General features: G+C 42.6%; 1 protein-coding gene across 3 annotated transcripts in view; it reads left to right on the top strand.

Annotated features, from left to right (window-relative positions):
• PRKCA (protein kinase C alpha) overlaps positions 1-19858 on the top strand; it is a 150007-nt gene extending 130149 nt beyond the window's left edge. For all 3 annotated transcript variants that reach the window (XM_063175866.1, XM_063175865.1, XM_063175864.1), the window contains 4 exons: positions 4150-4230; positions 5592-5699; positions 8111-8251; positions 12902-19858. In XM_063175866.1, coding sequence (XP_063031936.1) covers positions 4150-4230; positions 5592-5699; positions 8111-8251; positions 12902-13066 — 495 coding nt within the window. In that variant the 3' untranslated portion in view covers positions 13067-19858. The remainder of the gene's footprint in view (positions 1-4149; positions 4231-5591; positions 5700-8110; positions 8252-12901) is intronic.

Raw genomic sequence — 19858 nt, 5'->3', positions numbered from 1 at the left:
ATTTTAATGAGAATTCATTTGCACTGTCACATCCCTGCTGGGTGGAGATAAAGGAGCTAAACCTAAATAAACTCTTGAAGGTATCTGGAGTAGAATCCTGTGAGTGGGCTGCACTCCAGCCTGGAGAATGAGCTCTTTTCAGCAGCACTTGGGGAAGAATGTGGTGACTCCTGTGGGGCCTGAGGGAGCCCACGCTGCCCCTGCAGGACCTGCCCACAGAGGGACCAGAGAGCCCACAGCTGCAAGGACCCTGCAGGGCCAGCTCAGCTGGTGTCCCCGGTCCCAGCTCTGCAGGGGAATGCAGTGCTGCCTTCAGCAAAGTGAACCCTCCAATTTGGAGTGCTGCAAAATAATGTTTTCCCTTTCCTCTGAGTGGGAAAGTTGCCACTTGCTGTTACCTGGGTGTATAATGGGCTGGAATTGTTGTTAATTTTCTTGTGCTGTGCAATTTGAGAAGTGTGCAGAGGTTAAGCTGGTGGGATCCCAGGTCTGACAGCTCCTCTCAGGCAGAAAGTGGTTATCTTGTACAGAGTATTTCCTGATGTGCTGAACTTAAATATTTATGGTCAGAGTGGTGAAATAGCTGTGAAATCAATTAGTACTTTGTGTTTCCTTGACCAGTCAAGAGACACAGGAGGAGATGGATGTCAGGAGGATTAGGGGGAAGGGATTCTGCCAGCACAGAACCCCACCATCAGCATCCCTGCAGCAGCCACAGTGCTGATTCTGAATTTCAGAGGAATTCAAATTAGAAACTCCATTTCCCTTCTCTTCCATCTCACAGCCTCAGAACCTTCAGTTCCAGCCTCGAATTTGCCAGGATTGTGGGAGGCAAATAGGTATTACAAAGGTTTGGAAAGTGCATTTGACTGTTTCTTGTGATAGTAATATTTATTTCTTTTAATAACTGAGTTTTAACTTTTCCAGCAGACATCATATATGCTCACAAAAGATTTCCTCTTGCCTCTGGGATATAATCTTTTCATCCCAACTGGCTACTAGCTGCAATGATCTAAACATTCCTACAAATTGCTGATATTAATCTCTGTGTCCTGCTCTTAACTGTGCCTTCCTTGGAGGCAAAATAGAGGAAAAAAAGAAAAAAAGCAACTCCTTCTGCCAATTTGGCTTGATGAGAAAAATTCCTGAGCTCTTTCTGAGTGCTCAAATGCACAGAATCTGGAAAGGCAGAAGCTCTTAATGCATGGCAATAGATGGGTAAAATGGGACATTTGAAATGCAAAAAGACATGAAAAAGGCAATAATTTAAATTAATGATGGAGAAGGAGGGGAAGAGAATGATCCCATCAACTTTCCAATGCTGCCTGGCCAGTGAAAATCAGAAATCATAGGTGGAGGAGGGTGCAGTTCTTCATTTCTAGGGACAGGAGCTCCCTCACTGCTCTGGGTCTGCTCTGCACACTGTGCTGAGACAGGACAGGCGCACACACCCCAGCTGCTCTGAGACACCAGAACGTGTCCTTGCAGGTAGGACAGAATGACTTTGGCAGCTGCTGCAAGGCAGGCAGGGCTGGGAGGGGGCACTCGATGAATTCTGGGTGATGAGGAGGGAGCTGCTGAAAACACAACGTTCAGAACTTGCTGACTTCGTACCAATGCATGCTTTACTGTGCATTGAGGGCTCATCTGCTTCCTCCCACGTGGAATTCCTCCCTGGAAGTGAGCATTCTTCCCTCTGGCTTGCACTCCCCAGTTGGTGCTGGGAGCAGCTCCGAGTCCAAGGAGTTCATCCCTGGGTTCCACACAGGACATGGCAAAGGGCTGGTCTGGCTTTCCCTGAGCCACAGCCTCCCCAGGACCCAGCTGCTGATTCAAACTGGGGATATTTAAATGGGATTAAAGGGAGAAAACTCCCCATGTGCAGCAGCAGTGACAGCAGCACCTTTCCTGCATGGAGATAATTCAATGGAAAAGGTGTTGCCATTGCCTTTGCAGTGGGACTCTTGGTGGCTGTATTTGTATTTATGTCCCAATTCCCACTCTTCCATCCAGGCCTGGGAGCTGTGTGCCAGCTCAGAGGGGCACTGCTCTGCTCAAACAGCAGAAAAACTGGAGTCATTCTGACCATCCATTGGAGCTTTTTCCGTGTTAATTCTGCCTCTCCTGATTCTGTTTGGTATTCTCTCCCAAAGGCAGGTTTCATAGGGGAGGTTGCAGTTCCTGATGGGAATGTTGTTTAGAGAAGAACCCATTCTTGATTCATCCCTTGCTGGATAAAAATCAGCATTGTTGAGTGCTCTGGTACAGCTTTCACTGCAGGACATTGCATTGCAGCATTTAAGTGATTTCCTCCTCTCAGCAATCCCATCAAACTCCTTCACAGCAGGGACAGCAGGGAGCTGTGGGCTCCTGGACAGACCTGGCTGCCAGGTACAGAACCTTGGCAGGGTGGCAGCATTCTGTTTCTCACTGCTGTGGATCCATTTTTGCTCATTTGCTAATTGGAAGAAGCTGTTCCTCCCAAAACCACATACCTGGACGGCACTTGTTGTACAAAACGTTCTGCCCTTGCGAAACAATGACCTGAAAAACATCCCCTTTTCATATAAAATATTCTGTTCCATAACACAGGAAGACATTGTCAGAGAAGGACTGAGGATGAAATGTTTTGTCATTTTCTGTGTGTAGAGGCCAGTATTTTTCCTGGATGAAACTTTGAAAGTGTTTGGTGTTTCAAAAGGCAATATTGATTTAATAAATCAAAAGGCAGGAACTTACTGGTGATGGAAATGAAGGGAGAGTAACCAAGTATGTCACTATAAGATGAAATGAATGTCCCAAATATATTTTTTTAAGCCCATATTACTGCTAAGAGACAACTAATATGGACTGCCTTTATGCAGGGTCTTCCAGATGAGAATCTTGTTATTATCTCTGCTTGTCTAATACATTCCAAAGCACAATTGATTTTGAAATCCTTGGGTTAGAAACATTGCAGTAATTTCTAAATTATGTGCTGCTGTATCTCAGGCAAGGACATATATCCACACAGAGACCATAATTTTCTTTAGTAGCCAGGCAGTCCTGCTTTATTGCACTGGTGACTCACAATTTTCCTGAGCAACTACAGAACTTGGCAGTTCAGCTTCTCTTTCAGACTACTAAAAAATTTAGGATGTGTGATGTGCACTTGACTGGGCAATTTATTTCGCAAAGAGTAAAAACACGAGCAAACAGGAGAATGAAATGCAAACCCCTCTGGAGCTGTGACTGCCTCAGCTCCCTGCTCATTCCAGAGCAGGAGAGAGGTTGGAGTCTGAGGCTCTGATGCTGCTTCAGTGGGGATGGGCAGGGACTGGGCTCTCCTCCATCCCTTCCCAATTCACAGAATCCCTTCACAGTTGTTTGGAAAGATCTGAGGAGCACCTGCACCTCCAAACTCCTCCACACCATCACCAAATGCAGCTCTTAAAACAATGGCCTCTCACTCTGAGATTCTCCTTGATTTAACCCCGGTTAAAGAGGTCATGCAGGGGGTGACCTGGGTGCTGCTGGCACCTGCAGCCTTTCCCTGTGTCACAACTCCATTTGTACTGCTCTGTGAGTCACATGTGAACCCAGAGCATGGAAAATACTTGACATTTCCATTGGTCTGAACAGCAGAACCCCCTTTCTTTTTGGTGTAGTTAGTATTTTGTCCTGAGTATCACACTCATGCAGCTTGGGGAAACTTCACTGAGGTTTTTCGAGTTTTGCTCTTTTCCTAAGTTTTGATTCCTTTTCCAGCAGAATAAAAATATAAATATTGAAAAGAAAGGTTTAATTATTGATAGTCCATAAGTTAAGTGAGCCTCATGATTTCAGACTTTGTCACAAACAGTTGGGATAATGGTTTCCTACATTGTGCTGCTGTACTTCCTCCTTGGCCTCAAATGCACATCCCAGGAAGTCTCTGAGCTGTATTTTCCAAGATATCAGGGTACCCAAGGGCGTGGGTGGGTTTAGCCTAACGCTTGCAAAACAATCCAACTCCCACTGAAACCCGTGTCGAGCTGGAGTGAGGATTACAGGATTGTCTTTCTGCCCTTTTTCAAGAAATCTGTCCTTCTCTGCATGTCACACACGTACCTAATGCTGGGGTGAGTTAACACAGGGGTTTTTCCTCTGCTTTTTTTTGTGATTATGCAGATTATTGCTTACCAGCCCTATGGGAAGTCTGTGGATTGGTGGGCATATGGTGTGCTGCTCTATGAGATGTTGGCTGGCCAGGTAAGATTCCCCCTCTGTGCTCTGTGACCTCCTCCTGCCCTCCAAGGCTGCTCTGTTTCAAGGCTCCCTAAAGGTTTAGACCATTACAGGATGGGATTGAAGCCTTTCATTCTGCTGTTATCTCCTTGTACTCTTGACTGACTCAACTGAGAATGTATTTAGGCTTTAAGCTCTTTATGTTGCACCCACATAATCAAGCTCTGCCTTTGAATACAGCTCCTTTGTACTGCAATAATGTTATAAATAGCCATCTTAAGGATTGAAAGGGAGACACTTGAGCAGGAAAATGCATGTCAAGTGGAAGAAATACCATTTAGGAGTTTGAAACCACAGGGAAGCATAATAAGAGTGTGTGTAAGCTCTGCATTGCAGTTAAGTCCCAAGAATACAGTTTTTGTACTGTGTGTCCTGGGGGTAAAATATGGGTCTGAGCACTTGGAAATGTGCTGAGTTACAGGCCCCTCGTTCTGCACAGTTAATGAGAGGCTGCTCTGAGTCACTGGGGTGGGGAAGCAGCACTGTGCTGCAAGAAATGGCAGAAAAGCACCAGCCTGAAGGAGTTCTCTTAGTCTTGAGTTGAAAAAGATTCCTGCAATTGGCTTTCAGGGAGTGCTAGGTAAAGGCAGGCATTTCCCAAGCTTACAACATGCATCTGTAACAAATGCCTGAAAGAGTTTCTCTGCAAAATTCCAGTGGACATTTAAAAGTTTTAGTGTGTAGCAACTGCAGCTGTTAACATTTGCAGGCTGAATTGCAAATATTGGCCATTGAATGCGTTGTGGCAAAGGAGATTTACCATTAGTGGGCTTGCACAGGGCCCATACCCTGGGGATTTATCCATGGGCACTTTCCTACCCCTGTATTTTAAAATACAGTGCAGCCCTTTCTTGTGATAGTCTCAGCAGCAGAATCCACAGCCAGAACATAAAACAAACTGGAGTCCAACTGGAATTAAGTGGGGAATGGATATACCTTAGCACAAGGTAATTGAAAGTTATTCTCCAAACTTCACCCTTTGAAGTATTTTGCCTGTCTGGTGCACAGTAGCTTTAAAAACTGATTAAAGCTGATCACAAAGATAATCCTGCACACATTTCATTAACCTGGCTGCTATTCTGGGGACAGAAAGGAACATTTCTCCTTGATTTTAATCTGAGACTGTCAAACACTAAGCTTCTGGGTCAGCAGATATCCCGGCTGCAGATTGCTGTGGGTTTGGGGGTGTTCCTGGACCAGGAGCACTGCTGTATATGGATGGTTTTGGGCATGGTGTTGTCATGCCATTCCATAAAAAGTGGAGAATTTAAAAGCACAAAAAGGAAAACTCAGTGCATTACTCACTTGTGATTTATTTTCAACAGCCTCCATTTGATGGGGAAGATGAAGATGAACTATTCCAGTCCATAATGGAGCATAATGTTTCCTACCCAAAATCACTGTCCAAAGAAGCAGTCTCCATCTGCAAGGGGGTGAGTTAAAATGTTATTTATCATTCAGTTCCTTTTGGCAGTCCTTGTGAGTCACTGGGTTTGCCTGGCTCTGACACAGCACTGTAGTATTTTAAAGTGCAACTTCTGTCAGGCAGTGCTGAGCTGTTGTTGTCACTTGGTGTCACTGCTAAGTGCTGGGCTCTTCCCACTGTGCCTGTTTGTTTTATGGAAAGAACAAATGTCAGAATCAGTGGCTGCCAAATGCAGAGCAGAATTTATAAACAGGACCATGGTGTGAAGAGTCTCCCCCTGCTTTGCCTCTCGACCCACGGCAGCACAGCCCCAGTTCTGCAGGGTGAGATTTCTCAGCTTGGCTGAGATGCTCCAGCCAGTCCTCAGCCCAGAGTGCCTAATGACAGGATCAGAGCTCAGGAGGTGAGGAGAATCCTCTTTAAATGTAGGTGAAGATGAGCTTATGTGAAAATCTTCAGCATAAATGCAATGAAACCATAGGGAAATTCTGACCCAGTGGTGGCCTAAAATTGCTCTTAGATACTAAATTAATTTTTTTTTTTTTTTTTTTTTTACTTTTGAGGAAAAGAATAGATTTGGCTTCAGGGGATTAGCTTAGGAAAAAAGAATTCATTTGACTTCTCTTTGATTCCATGTGATTCTCCAGAGCACCATCAGTCTGCAGCTTTTCCAATCTACCGCCTGTAATGGGTTATTTGATGTCTGACTTACACTGATAAAACACCACTGCACTTAGTTAATTTGGTATTTACATTCTTCCTGTCCTTTTCAACAATTTATAAAGTATTATACATGGGCAGGATATTAGTCCATTAAAGAAAATCATCAAGGAAAAGGTGCTTGGAACAAGAAGGTAAAATGAAAGACCATGCTAATTTTGGAGCTTATCCCAGTGTAGATGTGCTGGCCAACAAAAAATAAACATGATGTATTTTTGTAAAGTACATTCAGATTGCCGCCTTGTCGTGACAATCACATATTCAAACAGCACAGCCTGAACCTGATGAAATTGCCCTGTTTTCAGCTCCCCTGTTTGCTGCTTCTGTGTGCTCATGTCAGGGGAGGGCAGAAAGCTAAAATTACCCTGCACCTTGAGATTTTGAGCAAGTCTCTGTGATACTGACATGTTCTTCATCTGCTAAACTGACAAATTGATCTCAGGTTTCAGTGGGAGTTTTTTCCTGAGCTAAGAAGTCAATATGAGAAAGTTTCTGACCCTTGCAGTCAGTGGTGGCTCAGCAATCCCAGGACTTGGCACCACTGGGCAAGACAAACGTGCCCACTCTGCTCTTGGAATTGATTTGTCTGCTTGACTTCCATTCCACTGATTGAGAGTTTGTTGGTTTTGGTAAATGCAGCAACTTTGGAAAGAATTAAAACTACTGGAATCAATACTCTCATTTTCTTTTATCACCTACTGTTAAAGCAAGGGTTTGGAAAATGTAACAAAAATGGGAATGTTGCTGTTAATCTTGAAGAAGGCTGTGATTCCTGCCCAGTGCACAGCTGCTTCCCAAACCTGCTTAGAGTCACTTTTATTTTAGGTTCAAAATTGGAATCAGATCAACTCAACATTTGGAAGGAGACTAAAGTGGTACTGAGGTTTTCAGAAGATCTGTTGAGGTATCACTCCCAGCAGTACATTAATCATATCTAATTTGTAAAAGAGCTTTCAAAAGTCCCCACGAAACTTGAAGTGAGAGTTTAAGGCTACATTGCACAATTCCCAATGTACACAATTGGAAAATGCTGAGGAACTTGTTAATTAGGGAGCACATTCTAATTTCTAAGCACACCAGGCTGGTGGATTTGGGGCTGGTTTGTTTCCCCAAGTCTGTTTAATCTCTGTAATTGGGTATGGTATTGACCAGGATGTCATTAAGAATGCAAGGGAGGAAACACAGATTAGATGTTGTCAGCTGGGTGCCAAAGAATTGAAGGCTCTGTAATGAGATGTCTTGAACAAGCCCAGAAAAATGAAATGGGAGTGTGGGGGGGGTTGGACTTCATGGAGCTTTAGTGCATTGGAATTTATGATGTTTAATTGATTGTTGAGATAGAGCTGGAGCTGTTCTGGAGGTCTGCAAGACTGAGCTGAGAGACTGGAGGTGAAATTCAGGAGTGAGTTGTGAGGCAGCAGGGATGGCAGCGTGTCCTGGGCATCACCTGCACCTCCAGCAGCAACCTCTGCCCAGTGGGAAAATCTCCCCCAATGCAGCCCCTAATTTTGCTGCTGATTTGCTGGCTCCAGTGATGAAACAAGAAAATTCTTCCAAAAATTCATTTTAGCTTTTCAAAACAATTTTATGAGCAGTGTGTATCTTCAGGAGAGGAGCAAGAGCGTTGCAGGCAGGGCAAAGTCCTCTCACTTTCTTTCCAGCATTAAACTGAATAGTTTGGTGTTTTCTTCTCAACAGCTGATGACTAAACATCCTGCAAAACGCCTTGGCTGTGGCCTGGAAGGTGAAAGAGACATCAGGGAACATGCTTTCTTCAGGAGAATTGACTGGGAGAAATTGGAGAACAGAGAGATTCAGCCACCTTTCAAACCTAAAGTGGTGAGTGAGATGCCAGAGGTCCAGATGCCTCACTGGCCCATCTGGGTCACCAAAACTGATACCTTAAGGAGCTGGAACAGAGGCCAGATGGATTTTAGGGGACTAAAGAGGATATTTATGAAGAGCCTTCAAAGGCCACACCCTGTGGCAGTACCAGAGCCACAGTCATGGCTCTGCCTGGATGGCTCCAAAATGGAAACAGAAGAGAGCTTGGTCATGAGATCTCACATTTTAATATTTTGGTCCATTTGTATATTGGAGTTAATTGTCCCATTCCAGCTTTAGCCCATCCAGTCCCACCCTGCTTGTTTTTCTCTCTCCAGCCCACGGTGTTTGTGCTCCTGGGCTGAGATTTGGATCATTTGTCCTTGGTGCCCAGCTGGAGCAGGAATTGTTTTGTCTCCCTGCTCTGTGCACAGAGCTCAGCATCCCCTGATGTGAGCAAAGCCCCACACACTGAAGCAGCACAGAACCTGAAAAACAGAAAAACTCAAACCTGAGGCATCATTTATAGAAAAGCTGAACCTGAGGCCTCATTTCCCTCCCTGGCTGTGGCTGCAGCCCTGCTCCCCGTGGGTGGGATTGCAGCTGCAGATCTGGGGCATGGCTGAAATGAGGCCATTTGGTGAGGGCAGAGCTGTCTGTGAGCCTGGTTGTGCTTGGGTGGAACCTGGGGAACTTTGTGCCTTACAAAAAAGCCTCACAGTGGTTTGAGCCCTGCCTGGATGGTCACACACGGCGTGAGGAGTGAACACAGGGAAAATTGGCACATCCACCTCAGCTGCTTGAGACTGGTCTTAAATGAGGTTAACAACTGTCTCCTCTGAGCAGCATTGCTCTAAGTCAGGATCTGACTGAGGGGTTTGGATTAGAGGGGTGAATTTCTCCATGGTTGTCTGCCCAGCACAGGGGGTTTTATTCCCCATCCTACTGCATTGTCTGCTCAGTTTGCAAGATTAATCCCTGGTTTATTTTCCATGTTCATTACTGGTTTGCACACATGTAACTATAGGAACATTTTAGAAATCCTGGCTAGTGGAAAGGTGTCCTTATCCTGAGAGCTGTTTGCGTAATAGAATTGGAAGAGCTTTGCTTGTTGAGCCAGAATTTCTTTCAGCATGTACTGTGCTTCATTGACAGGCAAAGAGAAGAGTTTGCACACAAGAACACAAGCTTTAAGAAACTGCTACAAATTGTTATGTCCTAACATTGAACCTTTCTTCTCTAACCCTTTTATTTTTCAGCTGAGAATCCTGGCTGGCTTTAGCACTTCAGGTGTAGCATGACTGCTTTACACTGGTTTATTTGCCAATACAGACATACCAGTGTCTGTCACAAACTAATGAACAGAGGGATGCCAATACTGAATTATTCTTCCCTCTTTTTCATACCAATGACTTTTTTGCATGAGCAGGAGGAGAGTTGAAGCTGAGAAGGGTGTATATTGCTAAAGGAAATACCTTTATGCTCTGGTGTGGATTTTGCAGGCAGGGAAGGGTGTAAATAAGTGAAGAACTTGTGTGGTGCTGCCAGCCAACCCTTCCCCAGAGCTGGCTATGCAAAGAGGAACTCTTAGATCTTATTTTGTTTGAGATTTTTATTACATGCTTCTCCAGGCAAATTTAAAGCTGATCATAAAGCAGATGTACCTTCACATGTGTAATTTTTATTAGCTCAGGAGTGCTTAGACTCTCCTTGAAGTTAAAAGTAACACCAGCCTGAAGGTGCCAAAAGCTTCAAGTGTGGTTTGGCTCCATCAGAGCCTCCTGGCAGGTCCTGGCTCCTCCTCAGAGCAGCCTTGCTCTGTCTCCCTGGTTATCATGACCTGGTTTGTTTGCACAGACTGCTATTAAAACACACCGAGGCGGATTCACACCGAGCCCGACTCTCCTGGACAAAAATAACTTAAAATCCAAGTCCAGTATTTGCATACCCTGTGCACAACTCATTCTGATTCTATTTGTATCAGTATCATACAGTTATAGAATCATTTGGGTTGGAAAAGACCTTTAAAATCATCATTAATCCAGAACTGCCAAGCCCACCAGTAACCCATGTCCCTAAACACATCTACACAAGTTTTAAATCCCTCCAGGGGTGGATATTGATTTTAGAAAGCAAAAAACACACAACCCTTAATCTGTTTGAAGATATGGATGTATTTTACAGGCTTTGTTTGGGGTGATATTTTTTGGGAAACCTTTGTAGGTACATCTCTAGGAAGTGCTTTCCTGCAGGAATAATCCTGCTGCTTCCACTGTCCTCACTCAAACACAGAGCTGCAGATTTTGGGTCAGCAGTTGGGTGCTGTAAATAACATGTTCCCTTCCAGATTGACATTTCACAGGTTATAGGCATAGACTGATTATTTGGCAAGGACATTTTACTCCTATTTCCAAGTTTAGGTGTTTGAGAAGCCCTGTAATTTCAGTTGTACTTTAATAATGCTTTAAGGTTCAGGGCTGCTCTTTAATGTGAAGACAAATAAATCATTGAAGGTACAAATTTATTTGTAAGTTACTCTGTTTGCACCTAAAATATACCCATATTTCATGGATATATTATATTTTTATATATTTATGTATATATATATAGAGAGAGAGAGGCTAAATAGATATATATATTTTATGTATTTATTTATATATATTTATATTATATATTTATATATATTTTTTATACATAAATATATATAAATATAATATATCCATGAAATATGGATATATTTTAGCCTCTCTCTCTCTATATATATACATATAGCCCCTACTAGCCTAAGCAATGTGAGAGACCCAATGGTCTCAGGAACTTTGGGTTCAATGTCCACCTTGTTTGAGTACTTTCCATTTGCTGAAAAAAGGAGGAAAAAATTTCCAAAAAGAAAGAAAATAGCATAATTTTCATGGCAGGATGATGCTTACCTGTATATCATTTTTAGAAAAATTTCCTTTATAGCTATAAAAAAAATCTCCTATTTTGGCTGCTCTGAGCTGGTTGTTGTGCCTCTAAATTAATTTGAATTAATTTGGGGCTCCATGCCAATAATTCAGAGGTTTCCTCCTTATCAAAGTTCAGCTCTTTCCATTCTTGTTTCCCAGAGATTCTGTTCCAGAATGCAGAGGCTCAGTGGGCACCAGGGCATTCCGTGAGTGGTGCAGAGCCCTGGGTGGAGAGGGCAGAGCCCCGTTGGCTTTGTCATGGTGCAGTGTCCCTGTGCTGGTTCTTCAGGGCTGGACAGGTGTCCTGTGTGAGCCCTGGGCTCCAGGAGCCGAGCTCGTGGGCTCAGACAGGAGCCAGGCTGTGCCTGAGGCTCCCGAGAGCTCAGCTCGGGTGGCAGGGCCAGCCCAGCGCCTGCCAGGGCTCTGTGGCAAGGCTGGAAACTCTGCCTGGGCTGTTCCCAAAGCTCTCACTCTGAGTGCCCTCAGTGGGCCCCTCTGCAGTGCATCCTCCTGCGAGTGCACAGATTTACCCGTGCTGCATTAATGCAGAAAAAAAAAATCAATATTTTATATTGGTCTGTTGTATGAGCCGTATTCTGCCCTTTCCAAGTCATCCTCCGAGTCTGAAGATAATCATGGAATTTGACCCTTTATCCACATGCAGGGATGTTGGAGGGATGGATAGAGAGGAAAGGGTGAGGAGCAATGGGAAGAAACATTCTCTCCTTTATCCCACACCTGCTTTGTCCAAAGATCTGTTACAGTAGTTTTGAGATGAGCAATTCACCTGTTTCCTCCTCACCTCTCCACAATATTCAGTGCCTCATTTTCCTCAAATATTCTTTTTTTTTCTTGCACATAAGCTAATTTTATAGTACCACCTTTCTATTTTTTAGCATGTTTCTGATCACACTCCCCTGCTTATCAAGTCTTGTCTGCATTCCTCCAAACTCTTCTTTCTACAAACCTGGTTTCTTTTGTTCTGAAGGAGTTGTGCTCAGGCTGTAGCTGCATTTAACCCCCTTCTTGGCTGGACTTGGCCCCAAAATGGGTCTCTTAAGAAAATTAAAGAGAAAACCTGTGATAGCAAGTTTTGGAACAAGAACCTGTCCAGGATGTGCTCCTGCCCTGCCCAGGACTGAGACCCTGCTGTAATTTATGAATTTATAGGAGTTCAGTGAATTTATAGGAATCTATGAATTTCTCAATTTATAAAGAAAAATAAATAAATTTATGAATATATAGGAATTCAGGAATTTAATGCCTGTTCAGTGAAGACTCAAAGCACATAAATGAATTGCATTAAGCTTTTTGCAGATCACAAAGGAAATAGAGACTAACAGGGAAAATTTAATTTTGCACGATAAGGCATTTAAAAAGAATGAAACAATTTGACAAAGAAAGTATCTCTTGCCAACATATGTTTATCAAAATATTTCCTTTTTCCTTTTGTATCCCAAGTAATGCTGAATATTTAAAAGCCTCTTTATCTCGTCACCTCATGCTGATGGATGAAAACCTTTCTGACTGCTTTTTATCAGGATTCAGCTATTAAAACTTCACTGTTTGTCTGGGGGTTTTTTTTGTCAAAATACCTGAAAAGAAAATTTTCCCTCAACTACTCATAAGAAACGTGCCTTGCATGTATCCTGACACCTTTACTGTTGTATTGCTGGCTTTTTTCAGCCTTTTTTTCTGCTTTTCTCTCTCCTTGCAGTGCGGCAAAGGGGCCGAAAACTTCGATAAGTTCTTCACGCGAGGGCAGCCGGTGTTGACGCCTCCAGATCAGCTGGTCATTGCCAACATAGACCAAACGGATTTCGAAGGGTTCTCTTTTGTCAACCCCCAGTTCGTGCACCCCCCTGTAGAAAATGTAGCATGAAACAGCAGAACAAATCCCGCCGTGGGGAGCAGGTGTAACCCTACAATTTTTAGGCTTTCTCCTCGTTGATTCCATTTGGGCCTGGAAATTGTGGGGTTAGAGGGTGGAGGATGAGGGAAGGGCCACTTAGTCAGGATTTGGGCTTTGCAGCAGCAGTGTTGTCTTAACAGGAGGTAATTTAGTGTACGGTGCCCACTTTTTCTTCTAGAAGTCGCCACTGACTTGTTGAAACTTACCCATGTTTTGGTACGTTCTCTATTTTGTAACTTCCCCCTGTCCTTTTTGCTCCCTTTTCCACTCCCTTGTGTTGGAAAAGCATCTGACACGTGCTCTGAATGAGAAGCCACCTCGAGTATTCATTTATTCCTTGGGGGTGGATGCTGGGAGGTGGGAGCTCCTCCCCGGAGACCTCAGGGGCAGCACCAGAGACTGGGAGGGGAGAGGCATTGCAGAAACAGCACTGAAAGGGTTTGAAAAATATGGCAGGGAAAAAGAAAAATAGTTGGGAATGGGTGGGAGGGGGGTATGAAATCAAATTAGACCCCGAGGCTTGGTGAATTGATCTGTAAAATCCCAAATAAAAGCACTGGGGTGGTGGCCACATCTCTAGGATTTGTGCTAGGAGTAGCATGTGATAAACTCAAGGGTGAAATTTTTTCTTTAATAATAATAATAATAACGATAATAGTAATAATTTTAATAATACTTTTGTGAATTTTTAATCTCCATGAGATTATTCTGTGATCCAGGGTGCCATTGTCTGTTCAGTTGGTTTCATTTACACCACTCCTCAAGTTTACTGTTAACTGGTTCTAATACCAATATTTTACTATGAAATTTATTAACCTGGAATGTAAAACAAAACTGTAATTCCTTATATCTTATTTACATGTGTTTATTTATAGTCTGCAGTGTAGGACAGTAAATTGAAAAAAGCGTTATGTATACTAAATAAACAAAAAATGCAGCCCCAAGTGACTTCCTGACTTCTCCAGAATAACTCATGAAATTCAAGTGAGATTTAGTCTTAAATAATCGGTTTTAATTCAGAAAACTTTGGGCTGTAGAATAATTGAGCCTGAAAAAAGCAGCACCTAAAACTGGTTTTATTGATAGAATGGAATTTAATACGTTTTACATATGCTTCATGCAATGAATTTTGCATGTTTAGTAATAACTCTTAATAATAAGGGTTAATAATAAGCAGATCTATATTATTGACATAATCGTATCAAGCATAAAGAGTATTATAAAAATTTTATAAAACAACTTGTGCTTTATTTGTGAAAGTTCTTGTTCTGAATGACACCATTTAGATTTAGCTAAATGTTTTCTTGCTATTGTTTTGATTTTTACTTTAGGTTTTGAATATTGTTACTGGCTTAGGGTATAATCTCTTTTTTTTAAAGTAGATATACTTTTAAATAATAATTGCTACCTGCAGGTTTTATACGAGGTTCAATTAGGCTTTCATTTCACATCTGCTTATTACTTGCAGAGAAGGAAATAGACTTTATTTGCAATGATGAACACTGTAATTAATGCAATCTTCTCCTCTCCTATCACTTAGATAAAAAATTTTGATATTTCCTCTTACTACTTACCAGAAGATATTAACTCAAATATCAGTAAATAATGTTTTGTGCATATTTTGGTTTTGGTACAGCATGTAAAATAGTAGTTGGTGCATTTCCCTTTTTTTTCCTCTCCTGCCTTGATCCCATTAGCAGCCACAGGCACTTTTTGTCTGTCAGATGTGCATGATGATGCCAGAAGCATGATGTCTCTGTTGCTGCATGCAGACTGATTACAATTTTTCCAGCATGTAAACATACTCAAAAAAGTAAGATATTTGCCATAAAATACTTCAATTTATACTAGAATATGTAACGGGGTGGGGTGGGAGGGGAACCTACTTTCTAACCATCTTTTATGACAATAAAACATGGAACCTGTGCCAAAGATTCTGTCAGAAAGATGCAATCCTGCCAGAGGGGCGGGCTGGCCCTGGGGGAGCTGGGCAGGTGTTGAGGGAGATGGGGTTGGGTGTGAAGGGTGACAGTGTGGAGCTTCTGCACCTGCAGGGCCCTTGGGAATGTGGCTCTGGGGGAGGATGTGAAATTCTTTGGGGCCAGGATGTGCAATTTCCACACCCCAAAGTCCAATTGTTGCCCTGTCTCAGTCCTTTTGTACCCCCAGCTCGCACCAGGAGCATCCTGGAGTGATCAACCCTGACATTCCAGGTGTGGCTCACCAGGGGCATTGGCCAACTGACAGGAGCTCAGATCATTGCCTGAACAAACAGGACTCCAAACTTTCACACATTTTAGGAGTAAAATTTTTAAACTGTTCCGTGTCAAATATGTTGAAATCCAAGACTGGGGGTTCATTTTCTCCTTTGTGTATTATGTACTTCAAAAATGATGGTATTCGCCATAAAGCATGTGGCCTAATGCAGCATTCATGACTTCTTTTCTTTTTTTTATTTTTATTTTCCTGAATATTATTAGCCTGGCAATGTGTAGAAAACAATAGGTTGAATTAAGATAACAGATTACTGAGTCTCAGATTTTAATAAAGAAGGGGCTCTCAGCTATGCCAGTCTGCCAAGAGGTGCCATTGTGCTTGTTTTTAAAATGTGAAGTGAAAAAGACACTTTGGAAAAAACAGAAATACAGGGAGAAAAATACCAGCATACAGGTTTGGGGAGTAAACAAAGCAGAACAGGGGCAGAACTGAACCAAGCCAGAAACCAGGCAGGAACTCCCTTGGGCAGATGTTACCACAGTTGTGTTTTCCTGATGAAATCTGAATTTTCCAAGGAAGTCCCATTGCTTGAAATATGAATTTTCCAAGAAAGTCCCATCTACCCATCTGCCTTGGGTAGGTGTTGCCACAGTTCTGTTTTCCTGATGAAATCTGAATTTTCCAAGGAAGTCCCATTGCTGGCACAGCTGTGACAGTCGGGGCTGTTCACAGCAGGACAAAGCATCACAGGGCTGGTTTAACCCTGGGACAGGGCTGGTTTAACCCTGGGACAGAGCTGCTCATTTTCTGCCTACTTCTATACCCAGTTTCTCCAGCCCTTGTGTTTATCTCCCAGTTTTTCTGGCGCAGAAGCAGAAATTCCTCTTTAGCATAATTTCCTCGGGTCCCCGGGCTTGTGACAGACTTGCTGTGTTCTGGAGGTTCCTGAAACCCTTAGGAGAAGGTGCTGTGAACTCCTGGATGCTGCAGGAGCCAGGCAGGGTTGGATAAAGCAGGGATTGTTGTGTTACCCCTCACTGCTCTCCTGATGCCCTCACATGCTCTGACCTTTCCTGAGAACTCCCCCTGGCTGCTCAGAATCCAGAAATTTAACATGGCAAAGAAAACCTGAAGAGCCCAGCCAGAACTTTCATATCTTTTCAGAGACAGATGTTATTTATATCATATTTTTCACAAGATTTGGTTTTCTAGAGAACATGTATCAACAGAAGGAGAGGCATTAGAGCTGCTTCTCTTTCACTTGTGTTTGGTAGCAAGTGTAATCCCAACACCCACGTTGCCACCAAGATTCCCAAAAGGCAAATTGAAAATGGTGCTGCCCTGGAGCTGGGGTGGAAGTTTTGGGAGCTGTAATTGAAAATAGTGCTGCCCTGAAGCTGGGGTGGAAGTTTTGGGAGCTGTAATTGAAAATAGTGCTGCCCTGAAGCTGGGGTGGAAGTTTTGGGATTGAAAATGGTGCTGCCCTGAAGCTGGGGTGGAAGTTTTGGGATTGAAAATGGTGCTGCCCTGGAGCTGGGTGGAAGTTTTGGGAGCTGTAATTGAAAATGGTGCTGCCCTGGAGCTGGGTGGAAGTTTTGGGAGCTGTTTCCATCCCTGTGCTGAGTCCCAGGTGGTTCCAGGGCAGCCCCGTTCCTGCTGGGAGAGGCACAAGTTTGCCATGTAAAACTTCCGAGGGGTTTTTAGGGATCAAATGGGACTTGACTGGCTCCTAAGCAAATTCTGTCATTATTCAGGCATCTGGATGCTTTTGTGCACCTTAGAGTGACACTTTTGAGGGTGGTGGGATTCCAGGACAACCATTTCACCCACCAGCCTCAGTGCCCTGAGCAAGGCTGGCACATATGTGAGAAGGAGAGAGCACATTCCTATGATAAATAGTCCTTGTTAATCCAGTTTGGAGGAGAAATCCAATTTAGCTTTCTGATTTTTCATTCTTTCCAGAAATACAATTGAATTTCCTTTTACAAACTGCAGAAAGTTCTTCTGGAAATCAGCTGTTAGTTAAAAAAAACCTCATCACGTCTGAATGCTGCTGGCCTTTGAAATCCATCCTGTCTCTTGGGGTGAATCCAATTCAGTAATTCTGAGCTTCTATAAAATTAATAAGGTCGAGCAAGAGAGGAACTTGTCTTCTAGCTGGAGAGATGACACATCCAAGGGTGGAGTGGTACCAGTTGAAAAGTGTTTTCTGAGCCAGTGCCTGTGGATGCAATCCCAGTGAAATGCCATAGGAGACACATGCAGTGAGCAGGGAGGGCAGATCCTCCTCATTGTGCAAAGCACAGCATTAGAAAGAATTATTATTAATAATAATAATATTAATAATAATCCAATAATAAAGCTTTGATACCAGTAGAAAGCATATCTGCAGTATATTGAGTTTACAGTAGGCTTTTGGACCTGCCAGGAAAACTTCTGGAAATATTTAATGTGATTTTCAGTTTAGTCATTAGCATAAGTTGTTGTACATAGGGGTTTTGTCTCTTTGCAAATGTGTGGGCTGTGTTTGATGTGTCCCCTCTGTAGGTGGGCACTGAGCTGCCAAGTAGCAAAAAGTAGACAAAAAGCTAAAAAGCACTTTTTTCCCTCAGCCCCTCACTCACAGACAGGATCTGAAATAGCTGAGTTGAAATAAGTAAGATTTGACTCCACAACATGCATGATTCCCTCACTGTGCCAGTAACAACTGGGAATTAAATGGCCTTACCATGAATAATGTAACAATTGGGAATTAAATGGCCTTACCATGAATAATGGCCATGCAGAGCCCTCCTGTCCCAGGAAACCTTGAGAGGAGAGGCCCCTTGTCAACCCCTCTGCCTCCCTTATCTCACCTGCAGAATGGGGCAAAAATACTGACTGACCCACTGGGAGGGGTGAGCGCTTCTTAGGCAACGTTTCTAATTCACTTTTGACCTGAAAAAAGTTGTGTAACTATTATTCTAATTTTTACTATTAAATCAGCTTCTGGGATTCACATGGTACTGCTGGCTATACCATGCTGTTTCTACTTTTTTATAGAACTTTAGTAACTCCGCTGAAACCGTTTGAAGAGAAATAAAAGCAGATCTGAGGCGTTTCTTACAGAACCTGGAGTGCAGCTTTTGTGCCTGGAGTCAGGGTGTGATGGGGAGTGATGCTTGTGATTGTGTGGGTCAGCTGCACTTACCTCTTTTCCAGCTACTGAGATTTTTTATGTGCAATTTTAAAAATTCCATGTGGATGGAAGTCTTAGCAGAACTGATACTGGGAGGGGGAGATTCCCTTTGGGTAAATAAAGTCAGCACAGCTGTTTTCTAGCACTGTTTTTACTGACTCCTGCTAAAGGAGGAGCTCTGTTCTTTGTGCAGCTGCTTTGTCCATGACAGGCTGATATTTTCTGTTGATATTTTAATGTATTTCTGTGTTGTAAATGTGTCTTTGTGCTTATTTTTTCTACCTTGTCTGTGACACCGTAGTTCAGATTTAAAAGAAAACTGCTCCAGAAGCTGTTTTTTTATTCCACTGATGTCAGTTGACCTAAATAAATAAATTAAGTCTGTTATATGATTTGAAACAGTGCAGGATGAGGAGCAACAACATTGACACAGCTGCCATTGAAGCTCATTTCTCACTGGTTACATTGGACACTCTGCAGCTGATGTTTCATTAGTTTTATAATTAACAATGACAGGAACGTTTTAATAGAAAGGAAAACGATGTTCATGATCTTTACAAACATTTTGCTGAGAAGTATTTGAATTTCTTTTCCTTCTCTCTGAACCCCCTTGGGGTGACACTGCCAAGGGTTCCTTCCAGAGATTCACACACTCCTGGCTTAAAAATCTTCAAATTAACAAACCCAAACCCTACTACAGCTTCCAAGGCGCCCAGGGAACCACAGAGCTCCCTGAGTGCTTGGCCAACAGCCCCAGTTCTCTGAAAATATCAATTATATTATGTGTTGTACCCACTGTTGGCCTTGCAGTATAAAAACAATGCTCTTGCAGGGGTAATAAAAATTTAATCTATGGCTTGTTCCCCAAACCTTTCATTTGTTCTCTCCCATGTTACCAAAATGTATGTAAAAAAATAAATAAATTTCAACAAAATGAAGCTCGTTTGCTCTTTCTAAAATGTGCATTTCTCAAGACTCTGTGGTTTTGCACAACAATACAGAGAACACCTGAAGCTTCTCAAATGACTGTATGCTACTTAATTTTTTTAAACATTAATGAACTCATTAATATTTTTAATATTATTTTTAAGACCCAAATGTTTTATTTATATAGAGGAGAACATTATTTGTTTTTATATCATTTATCTGCAAGATGCTACCAGAAAATTTGGAGAGGCCATTCATTTTTAAAAAAGGCAACCATTGGAAGCGTAGTGGGCAAGACTGATGTACAAATTACAGCATCTTTTTTGTTTGTTTGTTCCATAATTCGCAGGATCTTCAATCTTTGTTTGCATGAAATGCTTTTGTTAAGTATTAATTGTAGTTTCAAAGCAAGTGTGTATGAATAAAAATACTGATCATTA

Source organism: Melospiza melodia, chromosome 24 (genome assembly GCF_035770615.1).
Source record: "Melospiza melodia melodia isolate bMelMel2 chromosome 24, bMelMel2.pri, whole genome shotgun sequence".
In the NCBI taxonomy this organism is placed as follows: domain Eukaryota; kingdom Metazoa; phylum Chordata; class Aves; order Passeriformes; family Passerellidae; genus Melospiza; species Melospiza melodia.
Note: the sequence above shows the minus strand (reverse complement) of the source record. Positions and strands in the feature narration are given on the sequence as shown.